This window comes from Oncorhynchus nerka, linkage group LG23, assembly GCF_034236695.1.
Source record: "Oncorhynchus nerka isolate Pitt River linkage group LG23, Oner_Uvic_2.0, whole genome shotgun sequence".
NCBI classification, from domain to species: Eukaryota; Metazoa; Chordata; class Actinopteri; order Salmoniformes; family Salmonidae; genus Oncorhynchus; species Oncorhynchus nerka.
The window spans coordinates 58,993,196-59,013,219 of NC_088418.1; the positions used below are offsets into that span (position 1 = coordinate 58,993,196).

The window sequence follows — 20,024 nt, forward strand, 5'->3', positions numbered from 1 at the left end:
TACATTTTTATTAAGTATTTATTTTGATTATAAATAGAATATTATATGCATATAGTATTTTACTTTCGTTACATAATTGTTCCTCTCTTCTCCACCCCTTTTCTTAATGTGTCCTGTTCGCCTTAAGTGCTTCCACTTCAGTTTGCAATACTGATCACTGCTGTGCGCCACTCCGCTCGCTTCGGAATGTAGACGCAAAGACGTCTGTCTCCACAATGGAACTACAATCCGAACTACTCAAGTCCATCTGGTACGCGTTCACATCGCTGGACATGGAGAAATGTGGCAAAGTGTCGAAATCCCAGCTGAAGGTTAGATTTGAAGTGTAATATTTCCAAGTGCTGAGCTTTATAATCAGGAAATGGGTGTTGAATTGCTTCTGTGCCTCTGGCGCCAGCATTTTACTCATAGCCTACAATTCACATAATAATATCCACATCATCGTTTGTTTAGATAACCTTATAAACAAACGTTTTGAGGTTTGAAGATCTGATCAAGATAGCCTTAAAATACATTGTTAGCCTCGTACAAGTTGTTATATATTGGCTATAATACATTATTCAGCGTTAATCTAGGGATGTATACCATTTAGAAAGTTAACAGTCCACCAGTAAAAATAATAATTTGCACGGATCATGCAGGAATACTGCTCATTATGAGAAACATGCAGATGAAAACATTCTCACTGGCACACAGTTTGGATACATTGGTGACTTTAACACATGGATACACCCTCCATGAGTGTGTATTCATGAAACCCTCTTTCAGTGAGTAATCACAACTGCGGCAGCCTACACACAGAAATGGGAGCATAAAAGTCAGTCGATAGTCACCTATGCCCTCGTTTCAAAGTCCAGGACTGGCCCTCTCCCTTTACTGCAGTCAACTTGTACACATGACAATATATCAGAGTTTACTGTACAACAGAAACAGACGGTGCTGTGTGTTCAGTCATCTTCCCCTTCACTCCGTCTCTGGCCTGTCGAGTTCAAACAAGTTGTGTTCTCCCTTTGGTGAGAATCCCAGGAAAGAGCAGGAAGGTGTCCAGACATGCTCACGCCGAGGGGGCTGTGTGTGTGTGTGTGTGTGTGTGTGTGTGTGTGTGTGTGTGTGTAAGTAAGTCAACAGAGGCCTGCAATGTTGTTTACACTGCTTGCTTTGGTTTTTATCATTGACCTCTGTTTTTTCATATGATTTGAGATGATTAGAAGTTGTGAACTATTTCAGTAACCACTTACATACTGTATATAAATATAGGAATGGTAGATGTAATATTGACAGTAACATAATACATTTAAAGGGTCATTTTTGGGAGATTATCATTTGGCCAAAAGACCATCCTCTCCTCGAATCCTCCGTCCTCTCTCCTTGGTGACCCGGAAACTGCTAAGTTGTAGAGTGGTCGAGGATAGTGTCAATTAGTTTCAAATGGAGGAGTGTCCTCGCACCCTCGATAACGTCCTCCCACCGAAGAAGCGCGAGTATCCTTCGCAGAAGAGTTTTGAAATCCGCCACACCCCCTTTTAAATCAGCTGTTGTTTACTTGGAGATAAGTATGCACATTTAAAAACTATATACTACATATTATCTATAAAATGTCTAGCACAACTAGCTACGTGTGTTTTTTGAATACTTTACACATTTAATTTGGGATTCCATCCCTGGAAATGTCATTTACATGATGACGAGCGAGTGAAGAAGGAGAGTCTAATTGAATTCAAACGTATTGTTTCCACATTTCTTCTCCTCGGTTACCGTTGAGCTTTTTCAAAAGGAGCCATAGGTGAGGAAAACTGAGGACAGAGCAGTTGAGCGAACCAATTGAGAATCTCCCTTTGACAGGCATTTTCTTCATTTGTGTGTGTGCGCATGTCGCAGGTTCTCTCCCACAACCTGTACACGGTGTTGAACATCCCTCACGACCCCGTGGCACTGGAGGAGCACTTCCAAGATGATGACGATGGACCGGTGTCAAAACATGGCTACATGCCCTACCTCAACAAATACATACTGGCCAAGGTAAACTACCTCAACAAATACATATTGGCCAAGGTAAACTACCTCAACAAATACATATTGGCCAAGGTAAACTACCTCAACAAATACATACTGGCCAAGGTAAACTACCTCAACAAATACATACTGGCCAAGGTAAACTACCTCAACAAATACATACTGGCCAAGGTAAACTACCTCAACAAATACATATTGGCCAAGGTAAACTACCTCAACAAATACATATTGGCCAAGGTAAACTACCTCAACAAATACATATTGGCCAAGGTAAACTACCTCAACAAATACATACTAGCCAAGGGAAACTACCTCAACAAATACATATTGGCCAAGGTAAACTACCTCAACAAATACATATTGGCCAAGGTAAACTACCTCAACAAATACATATTGGCCAAGGTAAACTACCTCAACAAATACATATTGGCCAAGGTAAACTACCTCAACAAATACATATTGGCCAAGGTAAACTACCTCAACAAATACATATTGGCCAAGGTAAACTACCTCAACAAATACATACTAGCCAAGGGAAACTACCTCAACAAATACATATTGGCCAAGGTAAACTACCTCAACAAATACATATTGGCCAAGGTAAACTACCTCAACAAATACATATTGGCCAAGGTAAACTACCTCAACAAATACATATTGGCCAAGGTAAACTACCTCAACAAATACATATTGGCCAAGGTAAACTACCTCAACAAATACATATTGGCCAAGGTAAACTACCTCAACAAATACATACTGGCCAAGGTAAACTACCTCAACAAATACATACTGGCCAAGGTAAACTACCTCAACAAATACATACTGGCCAAGGTAAACTACCTCAACAAATACATATTGGCCAAGGTAAACTACCTCAACAAATACATATTGGCCAAGGTAAACTACCTCAACAAATACATACTGGCCAAGGTAAACTACCTCAACAAATACATATTGGCCAAGGTAAACTACCTCAACAAATACATATTGGCCAAGGTAAACTACCTCAACAAATACATATTGGCCAAGGTAAACTACCTCAACAAATACATATTGGCCAAGGTAAACTACCTCAACAAATACATACTGGCCAAGGTAAAGTACCTCAACAAATACATACTGGCCAAGGTAAACTACCTCAACAAATACATACTGGCCAAGGTAAACTACCTCAACAAATACATACTGGCCAAGGTAAACTACCTCAACAAATACATACTGGCCAAGGTAAACTACCTCAACAAATACATACTGGCCAAGGTAAACTACCTCAACAAATACATACTGGCCAAGGTAAACTACCTCAACAAATACATATTGGCCAAGGTAAACTACCTCAACAAATACATATTGGCCAAGGTAAACTACCTCAACAAATACATACTGGCCAAGGTAAACTACCTCAACAAATACATACTGGCCAAGGTAACCAACCCATCATACTCAATTGAGGATTTTCACATTGAGATGAGTGAATTCCAGTCCATTCAGGAGATGAATTGCACTTGATCTTGATCTTAGTTCACCCAAAATTACATACTGGTTTCCTTAACCTGTGAGCAAAACCGAAGCATGCATTGCTGTCTTACCTTGTCCATAGACTGCTTACGGGGTATTGAAACCAATATGTCATTTAGTCATTTGGGTGAACTATTCGTTTAACATCTAAAACTCTTTACCAGTACTAATGAACAAATTAACCCCTGGTGTGCTGCACCCAGGTCAAAGAGGGTGCATATGACAAGGAGACGTTTGACGATCTGTGCTGGATGATGACCATGAAGAAAAACTACAGACCTAGCAGCGGCCATGGGGGGCTGCTGTGCTCCCTGAGAGACTGCTTCAAACTTTTCTGTCTCTTCAACCTGCTGTCGGAGGACCACTACCCACTCATCATGATTCCCCAGGAGGTGAGGGGGTTGGCGGGATGAGGGCACCAGGGAGAGACTGACCTCCATTGGCACATTTAAATATAAAGCCAGATAGTATCTTTCAGAGAGAAAAGAGATGTACAGGTAGGGAGGAAATAGTTCATCTGAAAAAGAGGGAAAGAGCGGTGGGAAAGGAGGAGAGCTGAAGAGGGAGGGAGAATAGAGGGTTAATAGACACACATACAGTACTGTATATAAACAGTTGGAAAATAGTTGTAGTTATGCAGTCCAGTGGCCATTTTGACTACATAGTGTGCTTTGATGCTTGCAGTATACAAACTGTATGTTTATCGATTAGCCCCTTGCTCAGTGGAGGCTGCTGAGGGGAGGATGGCTCATAATAATGTCTGTAACGAGCTGTCCTCCCTAATTATGGTACCACCATCCTCCTGTGCATTTGCTAAAATATCTCTACTCTAGGTCCTTACTTCCTGTCCTCCTCCCACTAAGCAGGAAGTCAGAGTAGAATAAACCAATATGAGGGAGGTTTGGTTTCCTGTTGATAACATCTGCAGGCTTTATGAAGATGTGTTGCAACTTGCTGACCACAGCATTATCCCTTTACTAGATCACTTTCTGAATATGGGTCTCAGCAAATTCACCCATAGAAGGATAAAGATCTTTTCTGACTTGTAACGCACACACACACGCAGGTGGAGTACCTGATGAAGAAAATCTCCACTGCGATGAACCAGGAGTGGGACGGCAAGCCCCTGGAGGATCTGCTATCCCAGGATGCCTCTGTCCAGGAGGAGGGCATGTCGGTGTGGGTGTTCCTGGATCACATGGGCGCCGGGAGGCTGCTGAGGGTCAGCAATGCGGGTGCCTTCAGTCTGGCTCTGGACCAGGTCTTCTTGGAGATGTACCACAACGTCCTCAAGAGGGTGAGTTGGTGGGACTGTATGCATGTGGCTCCGGGTGGGGCTGTGTGTGTGGGCTGTTTTTCTGTGTGTTTGTGTTGAATGAAATTCACATTACAGGGATAATGATCGATCCCTCTCTCTCTCTCGGTCTGTCTCTCTCTCTCTCGCAGGGTTACATGTGGAAAAAGGGACATGTGCGCAGGAACTGGATGGAGCGTTGGTTTGTACTCCGGCCATCCTTCATGGCCTACTACGCCAGCGAGGACCTGAAAGACAAGAAGGGAGAGATTCCATTGGACCAGTATTGTGTTGTGGAGGTAATCTTGTTATTCTGGTTCATCTTTCAATCCACAAAACCGGTAGAAAAAATCTTGGCTAGGATAATTTCATTTTTTTGCTAATGGCTGAGTGAATCTACTGTGTACCTGAGACTGAGAAGTACACTATATATACAAAAGTATGTGGACACCCCTTCAAATTAGTGGATTTAGCTATTTCAGCCACACCCGTTGCTGACCGGTGTATAAAATCGAGCACACCGCCATTCAACCTCCATACACAAACATTGGCAGTGGAATGGCCTTACTGAAGTGCTCAGTGACATTCAACTTGGCACAAGTCAGTTTGTCAAATTTCTGCCCTGCTAGAGCTGCCCCGGTCAACTGTAAGTGCTGTTATTGTGAAGTGGAAACGTCTAGGAGCAACAACAGCTCAGCCGCAAAGTGGTAGACCACACAAGTTCACAGAACGGGACCGCCAGGTGCAAAAAATCGTCTGTCCTCAGTTGCAACACTCACTACCGAGTTTTAAACTGCCTCTGGAAGCAACGTCAGCACAATAACTGTTTGTCTGGAGCTTCATGAAATGGGTTTCCATGGCGGAGCAGCCGCACACAAGCCTAAGATCACCACGTGCAATGCCAGGGGTCAGCTGGAGTGGTGAAACCTCGCCGCCACTGGACTCTGGAACAGTGGAAATGCGTTCTCTCTGATTAATTATACTTCACCATCTGGAAGTCTGACAGACATCTGGGTTTGGCAGATGCCAGGAGAACGCTACATACCCAAATGCATAGTGCCAACTGTAAAGTTAGGTGGAGGGGGAATAATGGTCTGGGGTTATTTTTCACGGTTCGGGCTAGGCCCCTTTGTTCCAGTGAAGGGAAATCTTAACGCTGCAGCATACAATGACATTCTAGACGATTCTGTGCTTTGAACTTTGTGGCAAGAGTTTGGGGAAAGCCCTTTTCATGTTTCAGCATGACGATGCCGCTGTGCACAAAGCCAGGTCCATACAGAAATGGTTTGTCAAAATCGATGTGGAATAACTTGACTTCCCTGCACAAAGCCCTGACCTCAAGCCCATCGCACCTTTGTGATGAATTGGAACACCAACTGCGAGCCAGGCCTATTCGCCCAACATCAGTGCCCGACCTCACTAATGCTCTTCTGGCTGAATGGAAGCAAGTCCCTGCAGTAATGTTCCAACATCTAGTGGAAAGACTTCCTTAGAAGAGTGGAGGCTGTTATAGCAGCAAAGGGGGGACCAAATCTATAGTAATGCCTGTGGTTTTGCAATGAGATGTTCGACGAGCAGGTGTCCACATACTTTTGGTCATGTTTTGATTTTTTAAAATTCAACCTTTATTTCTACAGGGTGGGTCACCATTGAGACCAGGGTCTAATTTGCAAGGGATCCCTGTGAACATAGCACCTCGCCTAAATAGGTGTGCGTTTCTTTTTCTTCTAGATCTCTGTGAACATGAACATACAATAAATAATATCAATACAATAAATAAAGCAGGATTAATCCAAACAAACACAACTCTCACATCACCTCCCTTAAACTCCATTTAAGCTGTCCAGTGGAGAGCAGTGAGTGTAATTTCAAGGTGACCTGAAGGCTATTCCATGAGCTGGACCTCCAGAAGCAGTCGGTCCAGAGAGCGGGTCTGAAAATGGCTGCATCTTCAGTTAATACGTGAGCTGATGTAGTTGGGGGCGTCCCTGAAGAACCGCTTTATGTACAAAAAGTAGCCAGTGCTGGACCCTTCTGGTAGTTAGAGACTCCCAGCCAACGGAACTATATAAAATGCAGTGATGTGTACGGAACATTGTCCGCAGCTATAAAAATAAGTGCTGAATGCTAGTTTGAATCTAAAGGTTTTAAAGCAGAGGCTGCCACATGCAAGTACAGTCTTGGCCAAAAGTTTTGAGAATAACACAAATATTAATTTCCACATTTTGCTGCTTCAGTGTGTTTAGATATTTTTGTCAGATGTTACAATGGAATACTGAAGTATAATTACAAGCATTTCATAAGTGTCAAAGGCTTTTATTGACAATTACATGAAGTTGATGCAAAGAGTCAATATTTGCAGTGTTGACCCTTCTTTTTCAAGACCTCTGCAATCTGCCCTGGCATGCTGTCAATTAACTTCTGGGCCACATCCTGACTGATGGCAGCCCATTCTTGCATAATCAATGCTTGGAGTTTGTCCGAATTTGTGGGGTTTTGTTTGTGGGATTAAGGTCTGGGGAGTTCCTGTATCACTTTTGCCTTATGGCAAGGTGCTCCATCATGCTGGAAAAGGCATTGTTCGACACCAAACTGTTCCTGGATGGTTGGGAGAAGTTGCTCTCGGAGGATGTGTTGGTGCCATTCTTTATTCATGGCTGTGTTCTTAGGCAGAATTATGAGCGAGCCCACTCCTTTGGCTGAGAAGCAACCCCACACATGAATGATCTCAGGATGCTTTACTGTTGGCATGACACAGGACTGATGGTAGCACTCACCTTGTCTTCTCCGGACAAGCTTTTTTCCGGATGCCCCAAACAATCGGAAAGGGGATTCATCAGAGAAAATGACTTTACCCCAGTCCTCAGCAGTCCAATCCCTGTACCTTTTGCAGATATCAGTCTGTCCCTGATGTTTTTCCTGGAGAGAAGTGGCTTCTGTGCTGCTCCTTCTTGACACCAGTCCATCCTCCAAAAGTCTTCGCCTCACTGTGCATGCAGATGCACTCACACCTGCCTGCTGCCATTTCTGAGCAAGCTCTGTACTGGTGGTGCCCCGATCCCACAGCTGAATCAACTTTAGGAGACGGTCCTGGCGCTTAATGGACTTTCTTGGGCGCCCTGAAGCCTTCTTTACAACAATTGAACCGCTCTCCTTGAAGTTCTTGATGATCCGATAAATGGTGGATTTAGGTGCAATCTTACTGGCAGCAATATCCTTTGAAGGGCCTGTGAAGCCCTTTTTGTGCAAAGCAATGATGACGGCACGTGTTTCCTTGCAGGTAACCATGGCTGACAGAGGAAGAACAATGATTCCAAGCACCACCCTCCTTTTGAAGCTTCCAGTCTGTTATTTGAACTCAATCAGCATGACAGAGTGATCTCCAGCCTTGTCCTCGTCAACACTCACACCTGTGTTAACGAGAGAATCACTGACATGATGTCAGCTGGTCCTTTTGTGGCAGGGCTGAAATGCAGTGGAAATGTTTTTGGGGGATTCAGTTCATTTGCATGGCAAAGAGGGACTTTGCAATTAATCTGATCACTCTTCATAACATTCTGGAGTATATGCAAATTGCCATCATACAAACTGAGGCAGCAAACCTTGTGGAAATTAATATTTGTGTCATTCTAAAAACTTTAGACTGTAGATTACATCACCATAATCAAGTACTGGGAGAAGCATTGCTTGAACAATCTTCCTTCTACTTTCCAAAGTCAGGCAGGATTGGTTTCTTTTATAGAAATCATCTTTAATTTTCAACTTTCTTGTTGACACAATGTGTGTTTTAACAGGCTGCTTATCATCAATCCAAACACCCAAATATTTATAATGGAGGACTTGTTCAGTTTGGGCTCCCTTCAATGTGCAAATATGTAGGTCCTCAAAGTTAATATTACGAGACCTGGAGAACAACATAAACTTGGTTTTATTAGCATTTAGCACTAGTTTAAGATCAGTAAGCAATTTTTGAATGGAGTCAAAACCATGCTGAAGGTCATGAATGGCCTGCTGTTAAGAGGGGGAACAGGAGTAAATAACTATCATCCGCATAGAGATGAATGTTACAGGTTTTAACAGAGAGACCAATATTATGTATAGAAATAGTGAAGAGAACAGGGCCAAAAATCGACCCCTGCGGTAAACCTTTCATAATATTGAGGAAGCTAGATTTTATAACGTCAGTACAAGTTGTGTCATGTCCATTAGATGGTTATTGAACCAACTGCAAGATGGCTGATCTAACATATTTCACACAACCTTTGTACAAGTAAGAAATTGTCAGCAGTATCAAATACTATTGACAGGTCAATAAATAAGGCATCACAATGATTTTCTATGGTGTAAACAATATAGCACATCATCTAGACAAGTGTAGCTGCTGATACAGCACTATGTCTGTTAATCTGTCTGCATATTTCAAGATATGGCATATGGGGATGTAGTGAGATAACCAAAGGGCTGGATGATTCTCTTGTCATCACTCATCTTGAAAAAAGGTATACCATACTGAACAAAAATATCCACCTGACCGGTGTGGCTGAACATTTTACATTTACATTTAAGTCATTTAGCAGACGCTCTTATCCAGAGCGACTTACAAATTGGTGCATTCACCTTATGACCTCCAGTGGAACAGTAGTGCATCTAAATCTTTTCAGGGGGAGGGGGGGTGAGAGGGATTACTTTATCCTATCCTAGGTATTCCTTAAAGAGGTGGGGTTTCAGGTGTCTCCGGAAGAAGAAGAAGAAGAACAAGAAGCTGATTAAACAGCATGATTATTACACAGGTGTACCTTGTGCTGAGGACAATAAAAGGCCACTCTGAAATGTGCAGTTTTGTCACACCGCACAATGCCACAGATATCTCAAGTTAAGGGAGCATGCAATTGGCATGCTGACTGCAGGAATGTCCACTAGAGCTGTTGCCAGATAATGTAATGTTTATGTATCTACCATAAGCCGCCTCCAACGTTTTAGAGAATTTGGCAATACGTCCAATCGGCCTCACAACCGCAGACCACATGTAACCACGCCAGCCCAGGACCTCCACATCCGGGGACCTTGACCTGCGGGATCGTCTGAGACCAGCCACCCAGACGCTTGATGAAACTGTGGGATTACACAACTGAAGAATTTCTGCACAAACTATCAGAAACGGTCTCTGGGATGTTCATCTGCATGCCTGTTATCCTTACCAGGGTCATGACCTGACTGTAGTTCAGCATTGAAACCAACTTCTGTGCCTAGAAGGCCAGCATCCCGGAGTCGCCTATTCACTGTTGACGTTGAGACTGGTGTTTTGCGGGTACTGTTTGCTGAAGCTGCCAGTTGCAGACTTGTGAGGCGTCTGTTTCTCAAACTAGACACTCTACTGTACTTGTCGTCTTGCTCAGTTGATCACCAGGGCCTAGCGTAAATCTGCCATTATTACCAAGGGCCACGTTTTGGACTAGACATTCAAATTGCTTAGGGACAGCGGTAGTGAGAGATACAGAAACATTTAAGATGTCCTTTGTAAATATGGCGACACCTCTGTCAGATCCAAAACATTATAACCAGCCAGAGACACATCAGTATCCGGCACAGTCTTATTTAGCCAAGTTTCCCCTCCCATCTATTTAGCCAAGCAACCCCTCCCATCTATCTCTGTATACCATCCAGTTTTGATTTCTATTTGCCATATATTTTTAACTGTGCTGTTTCACTAAAGTTCTGAAACTTTCTATTTTCAGAGTTTCTACAGATTGTAAATTAAATATATATTTTTTTGCTAAAAGTATTATTATATTATTGATTGTCTATGACTTTTCAAGTCACTCAGCAGTGCTATCTGCAGAGTTAGCTCCAGGTAAATGTATTATTATATTATTGATTGACTATGACTTTTCAAGTCACTCAGCAGTGCTATCTGCAGAGTTAGCTCCAGGTAAATGTATTATTATATTATTGATTGTCTATGACTTTTCAAGTCACTCAGCAGTGCTATCTGCAGAGTTAGCTCCAGGTAAATGTTGCAATTCTTTAACCTTTCCTGGACCTGTGACCAAAAACAAGCTACATATGGACAGTACCACAACAAATGATCTAATGATTCTGTCTTTTTGCAGCAAAGTCTGCAGAGCTGGGATGGTTTTATCCCCCATATGTACACTGCTCAAAAAAATAAAGGGAACACTTAAAAAACACAATGTAACTCCAAGTCAATCACACTTCTGTGAAATCAAACTGTCCACTTAGGAAGCAACACTGATTGACAATACATTTCAGGTGGAAATTATAGGCAATTAGCAAGACACCCCCAATAAAGGAGTGGTTCTGCAGGTGATGACCACATACCACTTCTCAGTTCCTATGCTTCCTGGTTGATGTTTTGGTCACTTTTGAATGCTGGCGGTGCTTTCACTCTAGTGGTAGCATGAGACGGAGTCTACAAACCACACAAGTGGCTCAGGTAGTGCAGCTCATCCAGGATGGCACATCAATGCGAGCTGTGGCAAGAAGGTTTGCTGTGTCTGTCAGCGTAGTGTCCAGAGCATGGAGACGCTACCAGGAGACAGGCCAGTACATCAGGAGACGTGGAGGAGGCCGTAGGAGGGCAACAACCCAGCAGCAGGACCGCTACCTCCGCCTTTGTGCAAGGAGGAGCAGGAGGAGCACTGCCAGAGCCCTGCAAAATGACCTCCAGCAGGCCACAAATGTGCATGTGTCTGCTCAAACGGTCAGAAACAGACTCCATGAGGGTGGTATGAGGGCCCGACGTCCACAGGTGGGGGTTGTGCTTACAGCCCAACACCGTGCAGGACGTTTGGCATTTGACAGAGAACACCAAGATTGGCAAATTTGCCACTGGCGCCTTGTGCTCTTCACAGATGAAAGCAGGTTCACACTGAGCACGTGACAGACGTAACAGAGTCTGGAGACGCAGTGGAGAATGTTATGCTGGTGCGGTTGGCCCTGGGTTCCTCCTAATGCAAGACCATGCTAGACCTCATGTGGCTGGAGTGTGTCAGCAGTTCCTGCAAGAGGAAGGCATTGATGCTATGGACTGGCCCGCCCGTTCCCCAGACCTGAATCCAATTGAGCACATCTGGGACATCATGTCTCGCTCCATCCACCAACGCCACGTTGCACCACAGACTGTCCAGGAGTTGGCGGATGCTTTAGTCCAGGTCTGGGAGGAGATCCCTCAGGAGACCATCCGCCACCTCATCAGGAGCATGCCCAGGCGTTGTAGGGAGGTCATACAGGCACGTGGAGGCCACACACACTACTGAGCCTCATTTTGACTTGTTTTAAGGACATTACATCAAAGTTGGATCAGCCTGTAGTGTGGTTTTCCACTTTAATTTTGTGTGTGACTCCAAATCCAGACCTCCATGGGTTGATACATTTGATTTCCATTGATAATTTTTGTGTGATTTTGTTGTCAGCACATTCAACTATGTAAAGAAAAAAGTAGTTAATAAGAATATTTCATTCATTCAGATCTAGGATGTGTTATTTTAGTGTTCCCTTTATTTTTTTGAGCAGTGTATATATAAAATGTAATTGGTTGCAAGAATTTTGTATAATAATTTAAATGGAACAATTTTAAGTTTTGAATCCGGCGTCGTTTTGTGTATCAGTTCATAAACCATGTGCCATGGAATTGGTATATCGAAAATCACTTCCCAACTATTTTGCAATCTACATGTTACAGCTGTCCATTTTTGGTCCTTAAATGAAACTGGTATACTTTTTTTATTCATCAGAATTTTATTTAATCACTTTTGGTCTTTAATGCAGGGCTGACAGACAAGTTCCTTACTGTTTCCCTCTTCCATTTTTGTGGTTTCAGATATTACCAGAGTGTCCACATTGGTTTGAGAGGTCAGAGTTCAAGATCAAACTTCTGGCATTTACATGAATCAGTCCAACACCACAGCTGCAGGATTTCATATCAGTCTAATATCAGCACACTATGCTCAGTTGGTAACCCCTTATTTGAAAATACCATAGAGTTAGCTTGAATTGGTATAGATACAAGCTTGTCTAGATCTGTACCATTGGGCCTATATTTTGAACTAGGATGTGGATTACAACAAGAGTCAATGAGGGTTACCTGTTGCGAGCCTGATGCTAATGCTGATCATTTATGGTTGGGATTAGCTGAGCGGAACTTGGGGTCTTGATAAATCAATGTCACCCTGGTAGTCAACCACCAGTTGTCCTCTCTTTGTCTTAGGCTATTCCAGACAGGGATGGGAAGCGTTGTCTCTTTTGTGTGAAGACCACCAGCAAGACCTATGAGATGAGTGCTGCCGACCAGAGACAGAGAGTGGAATGGACCCAAGGTGAGGGGATGTGAACAAGTGTAACGCCCTGCCTGAGAAACAAGCCTAATTGTCGTCCCCGGACCAAGAGGATATCCTGTTAACCTAATGGTTAAAACATTTGGTTGGCACGCGGGAGACCCCTCGGTTGAAAAGCATTAGGGAAAGAACATCATTTTTGTCTGATTCTCCTGTGTGTGTGTGTGTCCTCTTTCTCCCCAGCCTTGCAGACTGCCGTCCGTCTCCAGGGTGAGCGCAAGTCCTCCCTGCACCAGGAACTAAAGCTGAAGAGGCGGGTCCAGCGCAAGCACAGTCAACAGGAGCGTAGCCTGAGTGCCAGCAGCAGCCGCGGCAGCCAATCAGAAGAGCTTACCATTCAGGATCTGGAGAGGGAAAAGGAACGGCAAGGACAGGAGATAGAGAGTATTATTCAGGTGAGCAGGAGGGAGAGAGAGTGAGAGAAATGATGAGTGGGGGGAAAGAGGGGGTAATGCATACATAGTATACAGTACCTAACATGACATGTAGGATGTATTTGTGTCCCACAGCACCAGCGAGAGGTGGAGGCACGGCGCAGGGAGGAGGAGGAGAAAGAGAGGGAGCAACAGAAGGAGGTCCAGAGAGAGTTGGAGAGACAGCTAGAGGAGGCAGAGAAGGTGAGATCATGTACTGAAGAATGAGGTTTGTGTGTGTGTGTGTGTGTGTGTGTGTGTGTGTGTGTGTGTGTGTGTGTGTGTGTGTGTGTGTGTGTGTGTGTGAATGCATTTGGTGTACATGTATTTGTGCCTGATTGCCTGTCTGCGTGTGTTCCCCAGTTGCGGGAGAGCATGCAGGCTGAGATGGCAGAGAAGGAGAAGGAGGCCGAGCAGCAGAGGAAGCGGATCCAGGAGCTGGAGCTGACCCAGCAGAAACTGGAGGCTGCTCTCAACACAGAGATACAGGCCCACATGGAGGAGGAGGGAGTCAGGCTGGAGCTAGAAGGGTAACACACCTACACAAACTTATTTCAACACGGAGATACTGGCCCACATGGAGGAGGATATAGTCAGGCACACACATACACACACACACACACACACACACACACAGGCACACACAGGCACGGCTGCAAGACTAAAGTCACAGATCAGATCACCAAACGTCCCTGTCTATTGCATTAGAATGGTCTTCTGTGTCCTTATATCCCTCAACCTCTTTCCTATCTATCATTTTCTCCCTTTCTACTGTCTCTACCATTGTCCTCCTTCCTCTCATCTCCCAGGGTACTGCAGGCAGAGGAGGAGAAGAGCAGGCAGTGTCTGCTCCTCCAGGAGCAGCAGGAGGCATCCCGCCACTTCAGCTCCACGGAGGAGGCCCCAAACGGAGCTAAGGAAAAGCGGCCGGCCCCCTCTGCCCTCCACTATGCCTCCCAGGAGCTCCAGAGCCTCCGAGAGACCCGAGAGAGGAGTCACCAGCACCTGGAGGTGAGAGCAAGGAGATGAGAGGTGGAGGAGAAGAGGTGGCAGGAGGTGAGGGGAGAGCAGGATAAAGATCCATGTTCAGGATCTTTTTATGTGGGAACTACAGTGGACTTTAGGCAGCCATAATTTCCACATTGAAAACGCTTTATAGGATTATTTGCAGGTGGAATTGTTGCATATGGCACCTATAAGTCAATAACAGCTAGTAAATGATGGATGGTAAAACAAAGTGCAACTGACATCAACTTTGTAACTAGCAGTATGTTCTCATGTCCTTGTTTCCTTCTCTCTGGGTCTGTAGGAAGTTCAGGAGAAGCTTCGTAATGCCAGCAACCATGTCCGACACTGGAACGTTCAGCTCAACCGCCTAATGAAACCCATCGCACCTGGGGGTAATGCTCTGCCATCTCTCTCTCTCTCTCTCTCTCTCTCTCTCTCTCTCTGTCTCTCTGTCTCTCTGTCTCTCTCTCTCTCTCTCTCTCTCTCTCTCTCTCTGTCTCTGTCTCTCTCTCTCTCTGTCTCTCTCTCTGTCTCTCTGTCTCTCTCTCTCTCTCTGTCTCTCTATCTGTGTGTGTTGCAATAAAAAAAAATACTACAATAAGAAATTATATTTGATGGACAGTCAATAAAATATACTAAATATGGTATGCCATATCTTTTGCTAGACAAGTTATCATCGTTGCCAGCGAAAATCACCTGCCCGAAACAGGAGGGTGCGTTAGCCAGCAGTGAGTTTATCGCTAAACTCCAACCAAGAGCCAATCAAGAAACTCAGCAAATACTTGAGAGCCAATCGGCTACAGAAGAGAAAGGGCTAAAGGAACAGGTGGAAGCTATCACCCTGTCAGAGCCTGAGGGATCATGATGTGTCATGGGTAAATTGTGACTGACTCACTGACTGATTTACAAATAATATTGTAGTTATTTATGATGCAAGGATCTTTGCAGATCAGTCATTCGGCAGTCTGTACTGTTGGCTGCAATGTCGAACATTCCCAGTTGTTTTACATGTCAACAGTCTGGCCGAGTTCCTGCCCGACTAGATGTGCAGGTGTTGCATTGCATCAATCAATGGTTGCGTGCTACATCATCGACTGTGCAGTCGGGCATCAGATTTCTATATCATATGAGGTGCTAAGCTGATCTGTTAAATACCAATCCAGGCTTTGTAAGATCTGGAATGTAGTCGGGGAGGAGCCTGACCTCTACCAATGGTAGTGCTGACTAGGAGATTAGTAGGATCTGTAAGAAATAAATTGATCGAGGAGATACTACCTGTGCAATAAGAATGCTAATTTTAGTATCCTCCTTCACAAAAAATCTTCCGTTCTGTATGAACATGACCAATGATGAGGACTATGATTCTTGGCAGGTGGACCCAGTAGCCTATACACTACTTCAAGAACTGAGAAACACCTCATCAACCAACTGACTGTTCAGATTTCCATCTTGCTAGGGGACAACAGTCATTGTAAATGATAGAATACCAAGCATAAACGACAGGTTTGAATTTCTGTACAAAAGAAGTGTATGTAGTGTGTGAACAACGTGATTGCTCTCTTCTCCATTTGATACAAGGCAGTCTAATAAACCCATGTATGCCATTTTTTGTCAGGAAAGGAAAAGTGTCATGTCACGAAAAATCGGGACATGCAAATATGTACAGTCTCCTTTTGAATTAGGCCTAATATTCAGCACAACTTTTATTCTTGAAATTCAATCTCTTTGAAATAATGTCTTAAATCCTTTTGGCTTACATATACCGATGCCTAATAAATATGTAACATATGTACTAATATTTTAAATAAATATATCTAAATATATGTGACATATGTACATGAGTATCACACATCATACAGAATATCGAGTGATTGATGTTTTTTCGATACCGAGGTAAAGACAGTCTCAAGTTGGATATTCGATGGATATTCGCGCTTTCAAACCACAAATAAGTGTCATTATGTTGAAAAAATTGCACACACCATTGCACAGGTCTTATTTTCACGATTTGGATATTAATTCGCTTTCCAAAGCTAATAAACTTGTGGAAATGTGAGCAGCATTTTGTATTCCTAGTTGAATTAGTTAGAGCGTAAACAAAGTACAAAGGTTTTTACATATACATTTCAATAGCTCATTGATATTGTGATTTACCTGACTCAAACAAGGTTCAGAATGTCCACTCAGTGAGCCTACACATTGCACACCCGCGTGATTTTACAGTACACAAACAAGAGCGTGCAATATAGAAGGGTACATTCTGCACCATGTTTGAAGTCGAGCCATTGAAATTTAACATTTAGAAAAATTCATGTAAAAATCATGTGAGATGACAATGGACAAACTAAAGGGTGTGCAAGGTGTAGGTCCACTGACTGGACATTCTGAACCTTGGTGAAAGTCACTAGGTCACATGACCAAGGAGCTATTGAAATTTTACATTTTGAAATATTAATGTAAAATCTTGTGAGATGAAAATGGACAAACTAAAGGGTGTGCAATATAGAAGGGTAGTTCGTCAGTGGACATTATGAACCTTGTTTGAGTCCAGTAGGTAATATTACCAATGAGCTATTGAAATTCAAAAATGTAAATAAATAATAAAAAATAGTGCGAGATATAAATTGACAAAAAATAAATGTGTGCAATGTGTGTCTATGCCATCGGGTTAGCTAGAACCAGTTTTGAAAAATTTAGGAGTAATGGTTAAATAGCTATTGAAATTTGAAACACTTGATTTGCCACTATGTTGACGGTCCAACAGGCGAATATCCAACCTATAACTGTCTTTACCTTTGATTTTTTTTCGATAGCCAACAGAAGTTGAACATATTTGTTTGTGTAGGTAAATAGGTCTACCAAGCGATGGAGAAAATATTCAAACAATCACTTGCAATATTTCTAACTAAAGATTGCTATTTCAATATGAGTATTTTTGACGTCTTGTGATGTTTTTGTGTGATTTCTTGTGAATCTGCAACACACCCAAACACTGACCTTCGTTCTACGTCGATTGAACGCGACTTTCCCTCCCAAGCAAAATGGCTGCGCCCAGCGCCAATTGATCGTCTCACGGAGTATATAATATGAGTTCCTTGAACTTATATAAACCTGCGAACCACTTTGGTGGACACCAAATTTAGAGATTGCATGTGGCAATACTATGCACATTAATGTCGTGGTCCTGCGAAAAGGTTTATCAGTCAACATGAGTGGCGCTACCCTACACAACACGATGAGGATACCCTCAATAACGGAGCTTAGGTCATTTCCCTTCTTGTGCAGGAAAGTGTCAAACAACCCCCATCAGCATGGCTCCCAGAACGGGACACAAGCATCACCCGAGACCAAACTCCCAGAGAATGAGCCCACAGAGGAAGAGCAACGGAGACCCAAAAAGAAACCGAGCGAGTGCTCTTCCCCGGGCAGGGGAGTCAGTTCGTGGGTATGGGTCGCGGGCTTCTGAAATACAGAAATGTCAAGGACATGTTTGGCGTCGCGCAGAAGATACTGGGCTACGACTTGCTGCCTCTGTGCCTAGGTGGACCAGAGGAGGAATTGACGAAGACAGTTCCGCAGTGTTTGTCACATCACTGGCAGCTGTGGAGAGGCTGAACCACGAAAACCCAGCGGTAAGCCACATAGTAGTTGCCATGTCTGTAGCCGCTTATGCGCCGATGCTGTGTGAGTTGCATCTTATTTAAATAGTTACAAGTGTGCATTTAATGGCAAAGTATACATTAAATATGTTTAACTATACAGCCTAAGACACCCTGATGTTTTATACCAATAATATTATTGTATTTCTCTACAAACATCTTGTCGTCATATGCGACCTCATCCATCTCAAGGCCATTGAGAATGGTGTGGCTGCTGCAGGATTTAGTGTGGGAGTGTTTGCAGCCCTGGTGTTTGCAGCCCTGGTGCCATGGATTTCGCAGAAGGTGAACCTCAATAGTCTATCCAATGCTGTGCTATACTTAATTATGAACAGACGGTAAACAATTCTAAGTCGCCATAGTTTTCTCTTTCATCCTACAGCCCTGTATGCGGTGAAGGTGCGGGCAGAGGCCATGCAGAAAGCGTCAGAGCTGATCCCTAGCGGCATGCTGTCGGTAATGGGACGGCCCCAGGCTAAGTACAAATATGCCTGTTTGCAAGCCAGAGAGCACTGCCTTAGCCTGGGCATCAAGGAGCCCGTCTGCAGCGTGGCCAACTACCTTTTCCCCGACGGGAGAGTCATCGCTGGCCACAAAGAGGTAGTGGATGGATGGGGAGTCGTTATTCTTTGAAGTTGGGTCACTCTCTTGGTCCACAACATCCTGGCTTTACGTACCTCACATTTATTTGAGATCAGAGTCAAGCAGGCTACAGGCCTACTTCTCAGATATCTAAATGGGTTAGGGGAATGGGCTAGGGGTGGAATTGGGAATGAGTCAGACACTTCCTCCTGTCCTCCCTCCCTCAGGCACTGGACTTCCTACAACAGAACTTGAGGAAACTTCACTTGCTGCGTGCGCGGCCGCTCCCGGTGAGTGGGGCCTTCCACACAGCACTGATGGAGTCTGCCACTGAGCCCCTGAGAGATGTCCTCAGACAGGTGGAGGTACCGAACTTCATCAGTCAATAATATATTTTCAATTTCCAGTTGGTCAATGTACTGTGCAACCAGGACGTTACAATATACAGCATCCGTCAAGTATAGAATATCTCCAGTCATGTTGGTTGAAGTATGGTGGAGTTTACAAGATTTGATTCCTAACATGGGCCACAGACAGATTGTCAATTGTATAAGTCTGGTTAAAAACATTTACAGTTTCCCTCCATAAATGCCAAAATACATTTAAAGGAGTGGAAAAATCCTTTACCAAACCCGTCTCTCTACCCATCCCAACTTAGGTACGTCGGCCCGAGATCAACGTGTACTCCAACGTGGACGCCAAGCGCTACATGCATGAGGGCCACGTGCGCAGGCAGCTGGCCAAGCAGCTGGTGTCACCAGTGAAGTGGGAGCAGACCCTCCACGAGGTGTTCGAGAGGACCCAGGGTCAGAGCTTCCCCCACACCTATGAGGTGGGCCCCGGGAAGCAGCTGGGGGCCACGCTGCAGAAGTGCAACATGAAGGCCTACAAGAGCTACACACACGTGGACGTCACCATCCACGATGACTGAGAGGATTATGGTCTGAGGAGTAAGACCGGACTCATGGATTTGTGAAGAGACTCATATCAATACAGTACAGTGTACATACTGTACAGTATACATCCATTGACAATCACCCAAAATGAGTAAAACAGTACTAAAGACATTGACACACATACATTACCTACAGTATACTTCAATGTGACAGAAATGACTCTGTCCATATGAACTCATTCAAGTGACTTTGCACCAATAAATAAATACCTGGTATTTATGAGTCAA

General features: G+C 43.9%; 1 protein-coding gene and 1 pseudogene across 2 annotated transcripts; both read left to right on the plus strand.

Annotated features, from left to right (window-relative positions):
* The first annotated feature begins 125 nt into the window (after positions 1-125).
* LOC115132939 (differentially expressed in FDCP 6-like) lies at positions 126-17,532 on the plus strand. Of its 2 annotated transcripts, XM_029665669.2 has the most exons (13): positions 126-311; positions 1,879-2,019; positions 3,735-3,923; positions 4,598-4,828; positions 4,978-5,124; positions 13,053-13,161; positions 13,363-13,574; positions 13,689-13,796; positions 13,956-14,122; positions 14,402-14,603; positions 14,902-14,992; positions 15,266-15,475; positions 15,973-17,532. In XM_029665669.2, the coding sequence occupies exons 1-12, from the start codon at positions 216-218 to the stop codon at positions 15,463-15,465; spliced, it is 1,893 nt and encodes a 630-aa protein (XP_029521529.1). In that variant the 5' UTR covers positions 126-215; the 3' UTR covers positions 15,466-15,475; positions 15,973-17,532. The 2 variants fall into 2 exon arrangements, with proteins under 2 accessions (XP_029521529.1, XP_029521528.1); XM_029665668.2 differs by having other exon boundaries at positions 127-311; positions 15,266-17,532.
* A 79-nt stretch (positions 17,533-17,611) lies between these two features.
* On the plus strand, positions 17,612-20,024 carry LOC115132941 (malonyl-CoA-acyl carrier protein transacylase, mitochondrial-like; annotated as a pseudogene).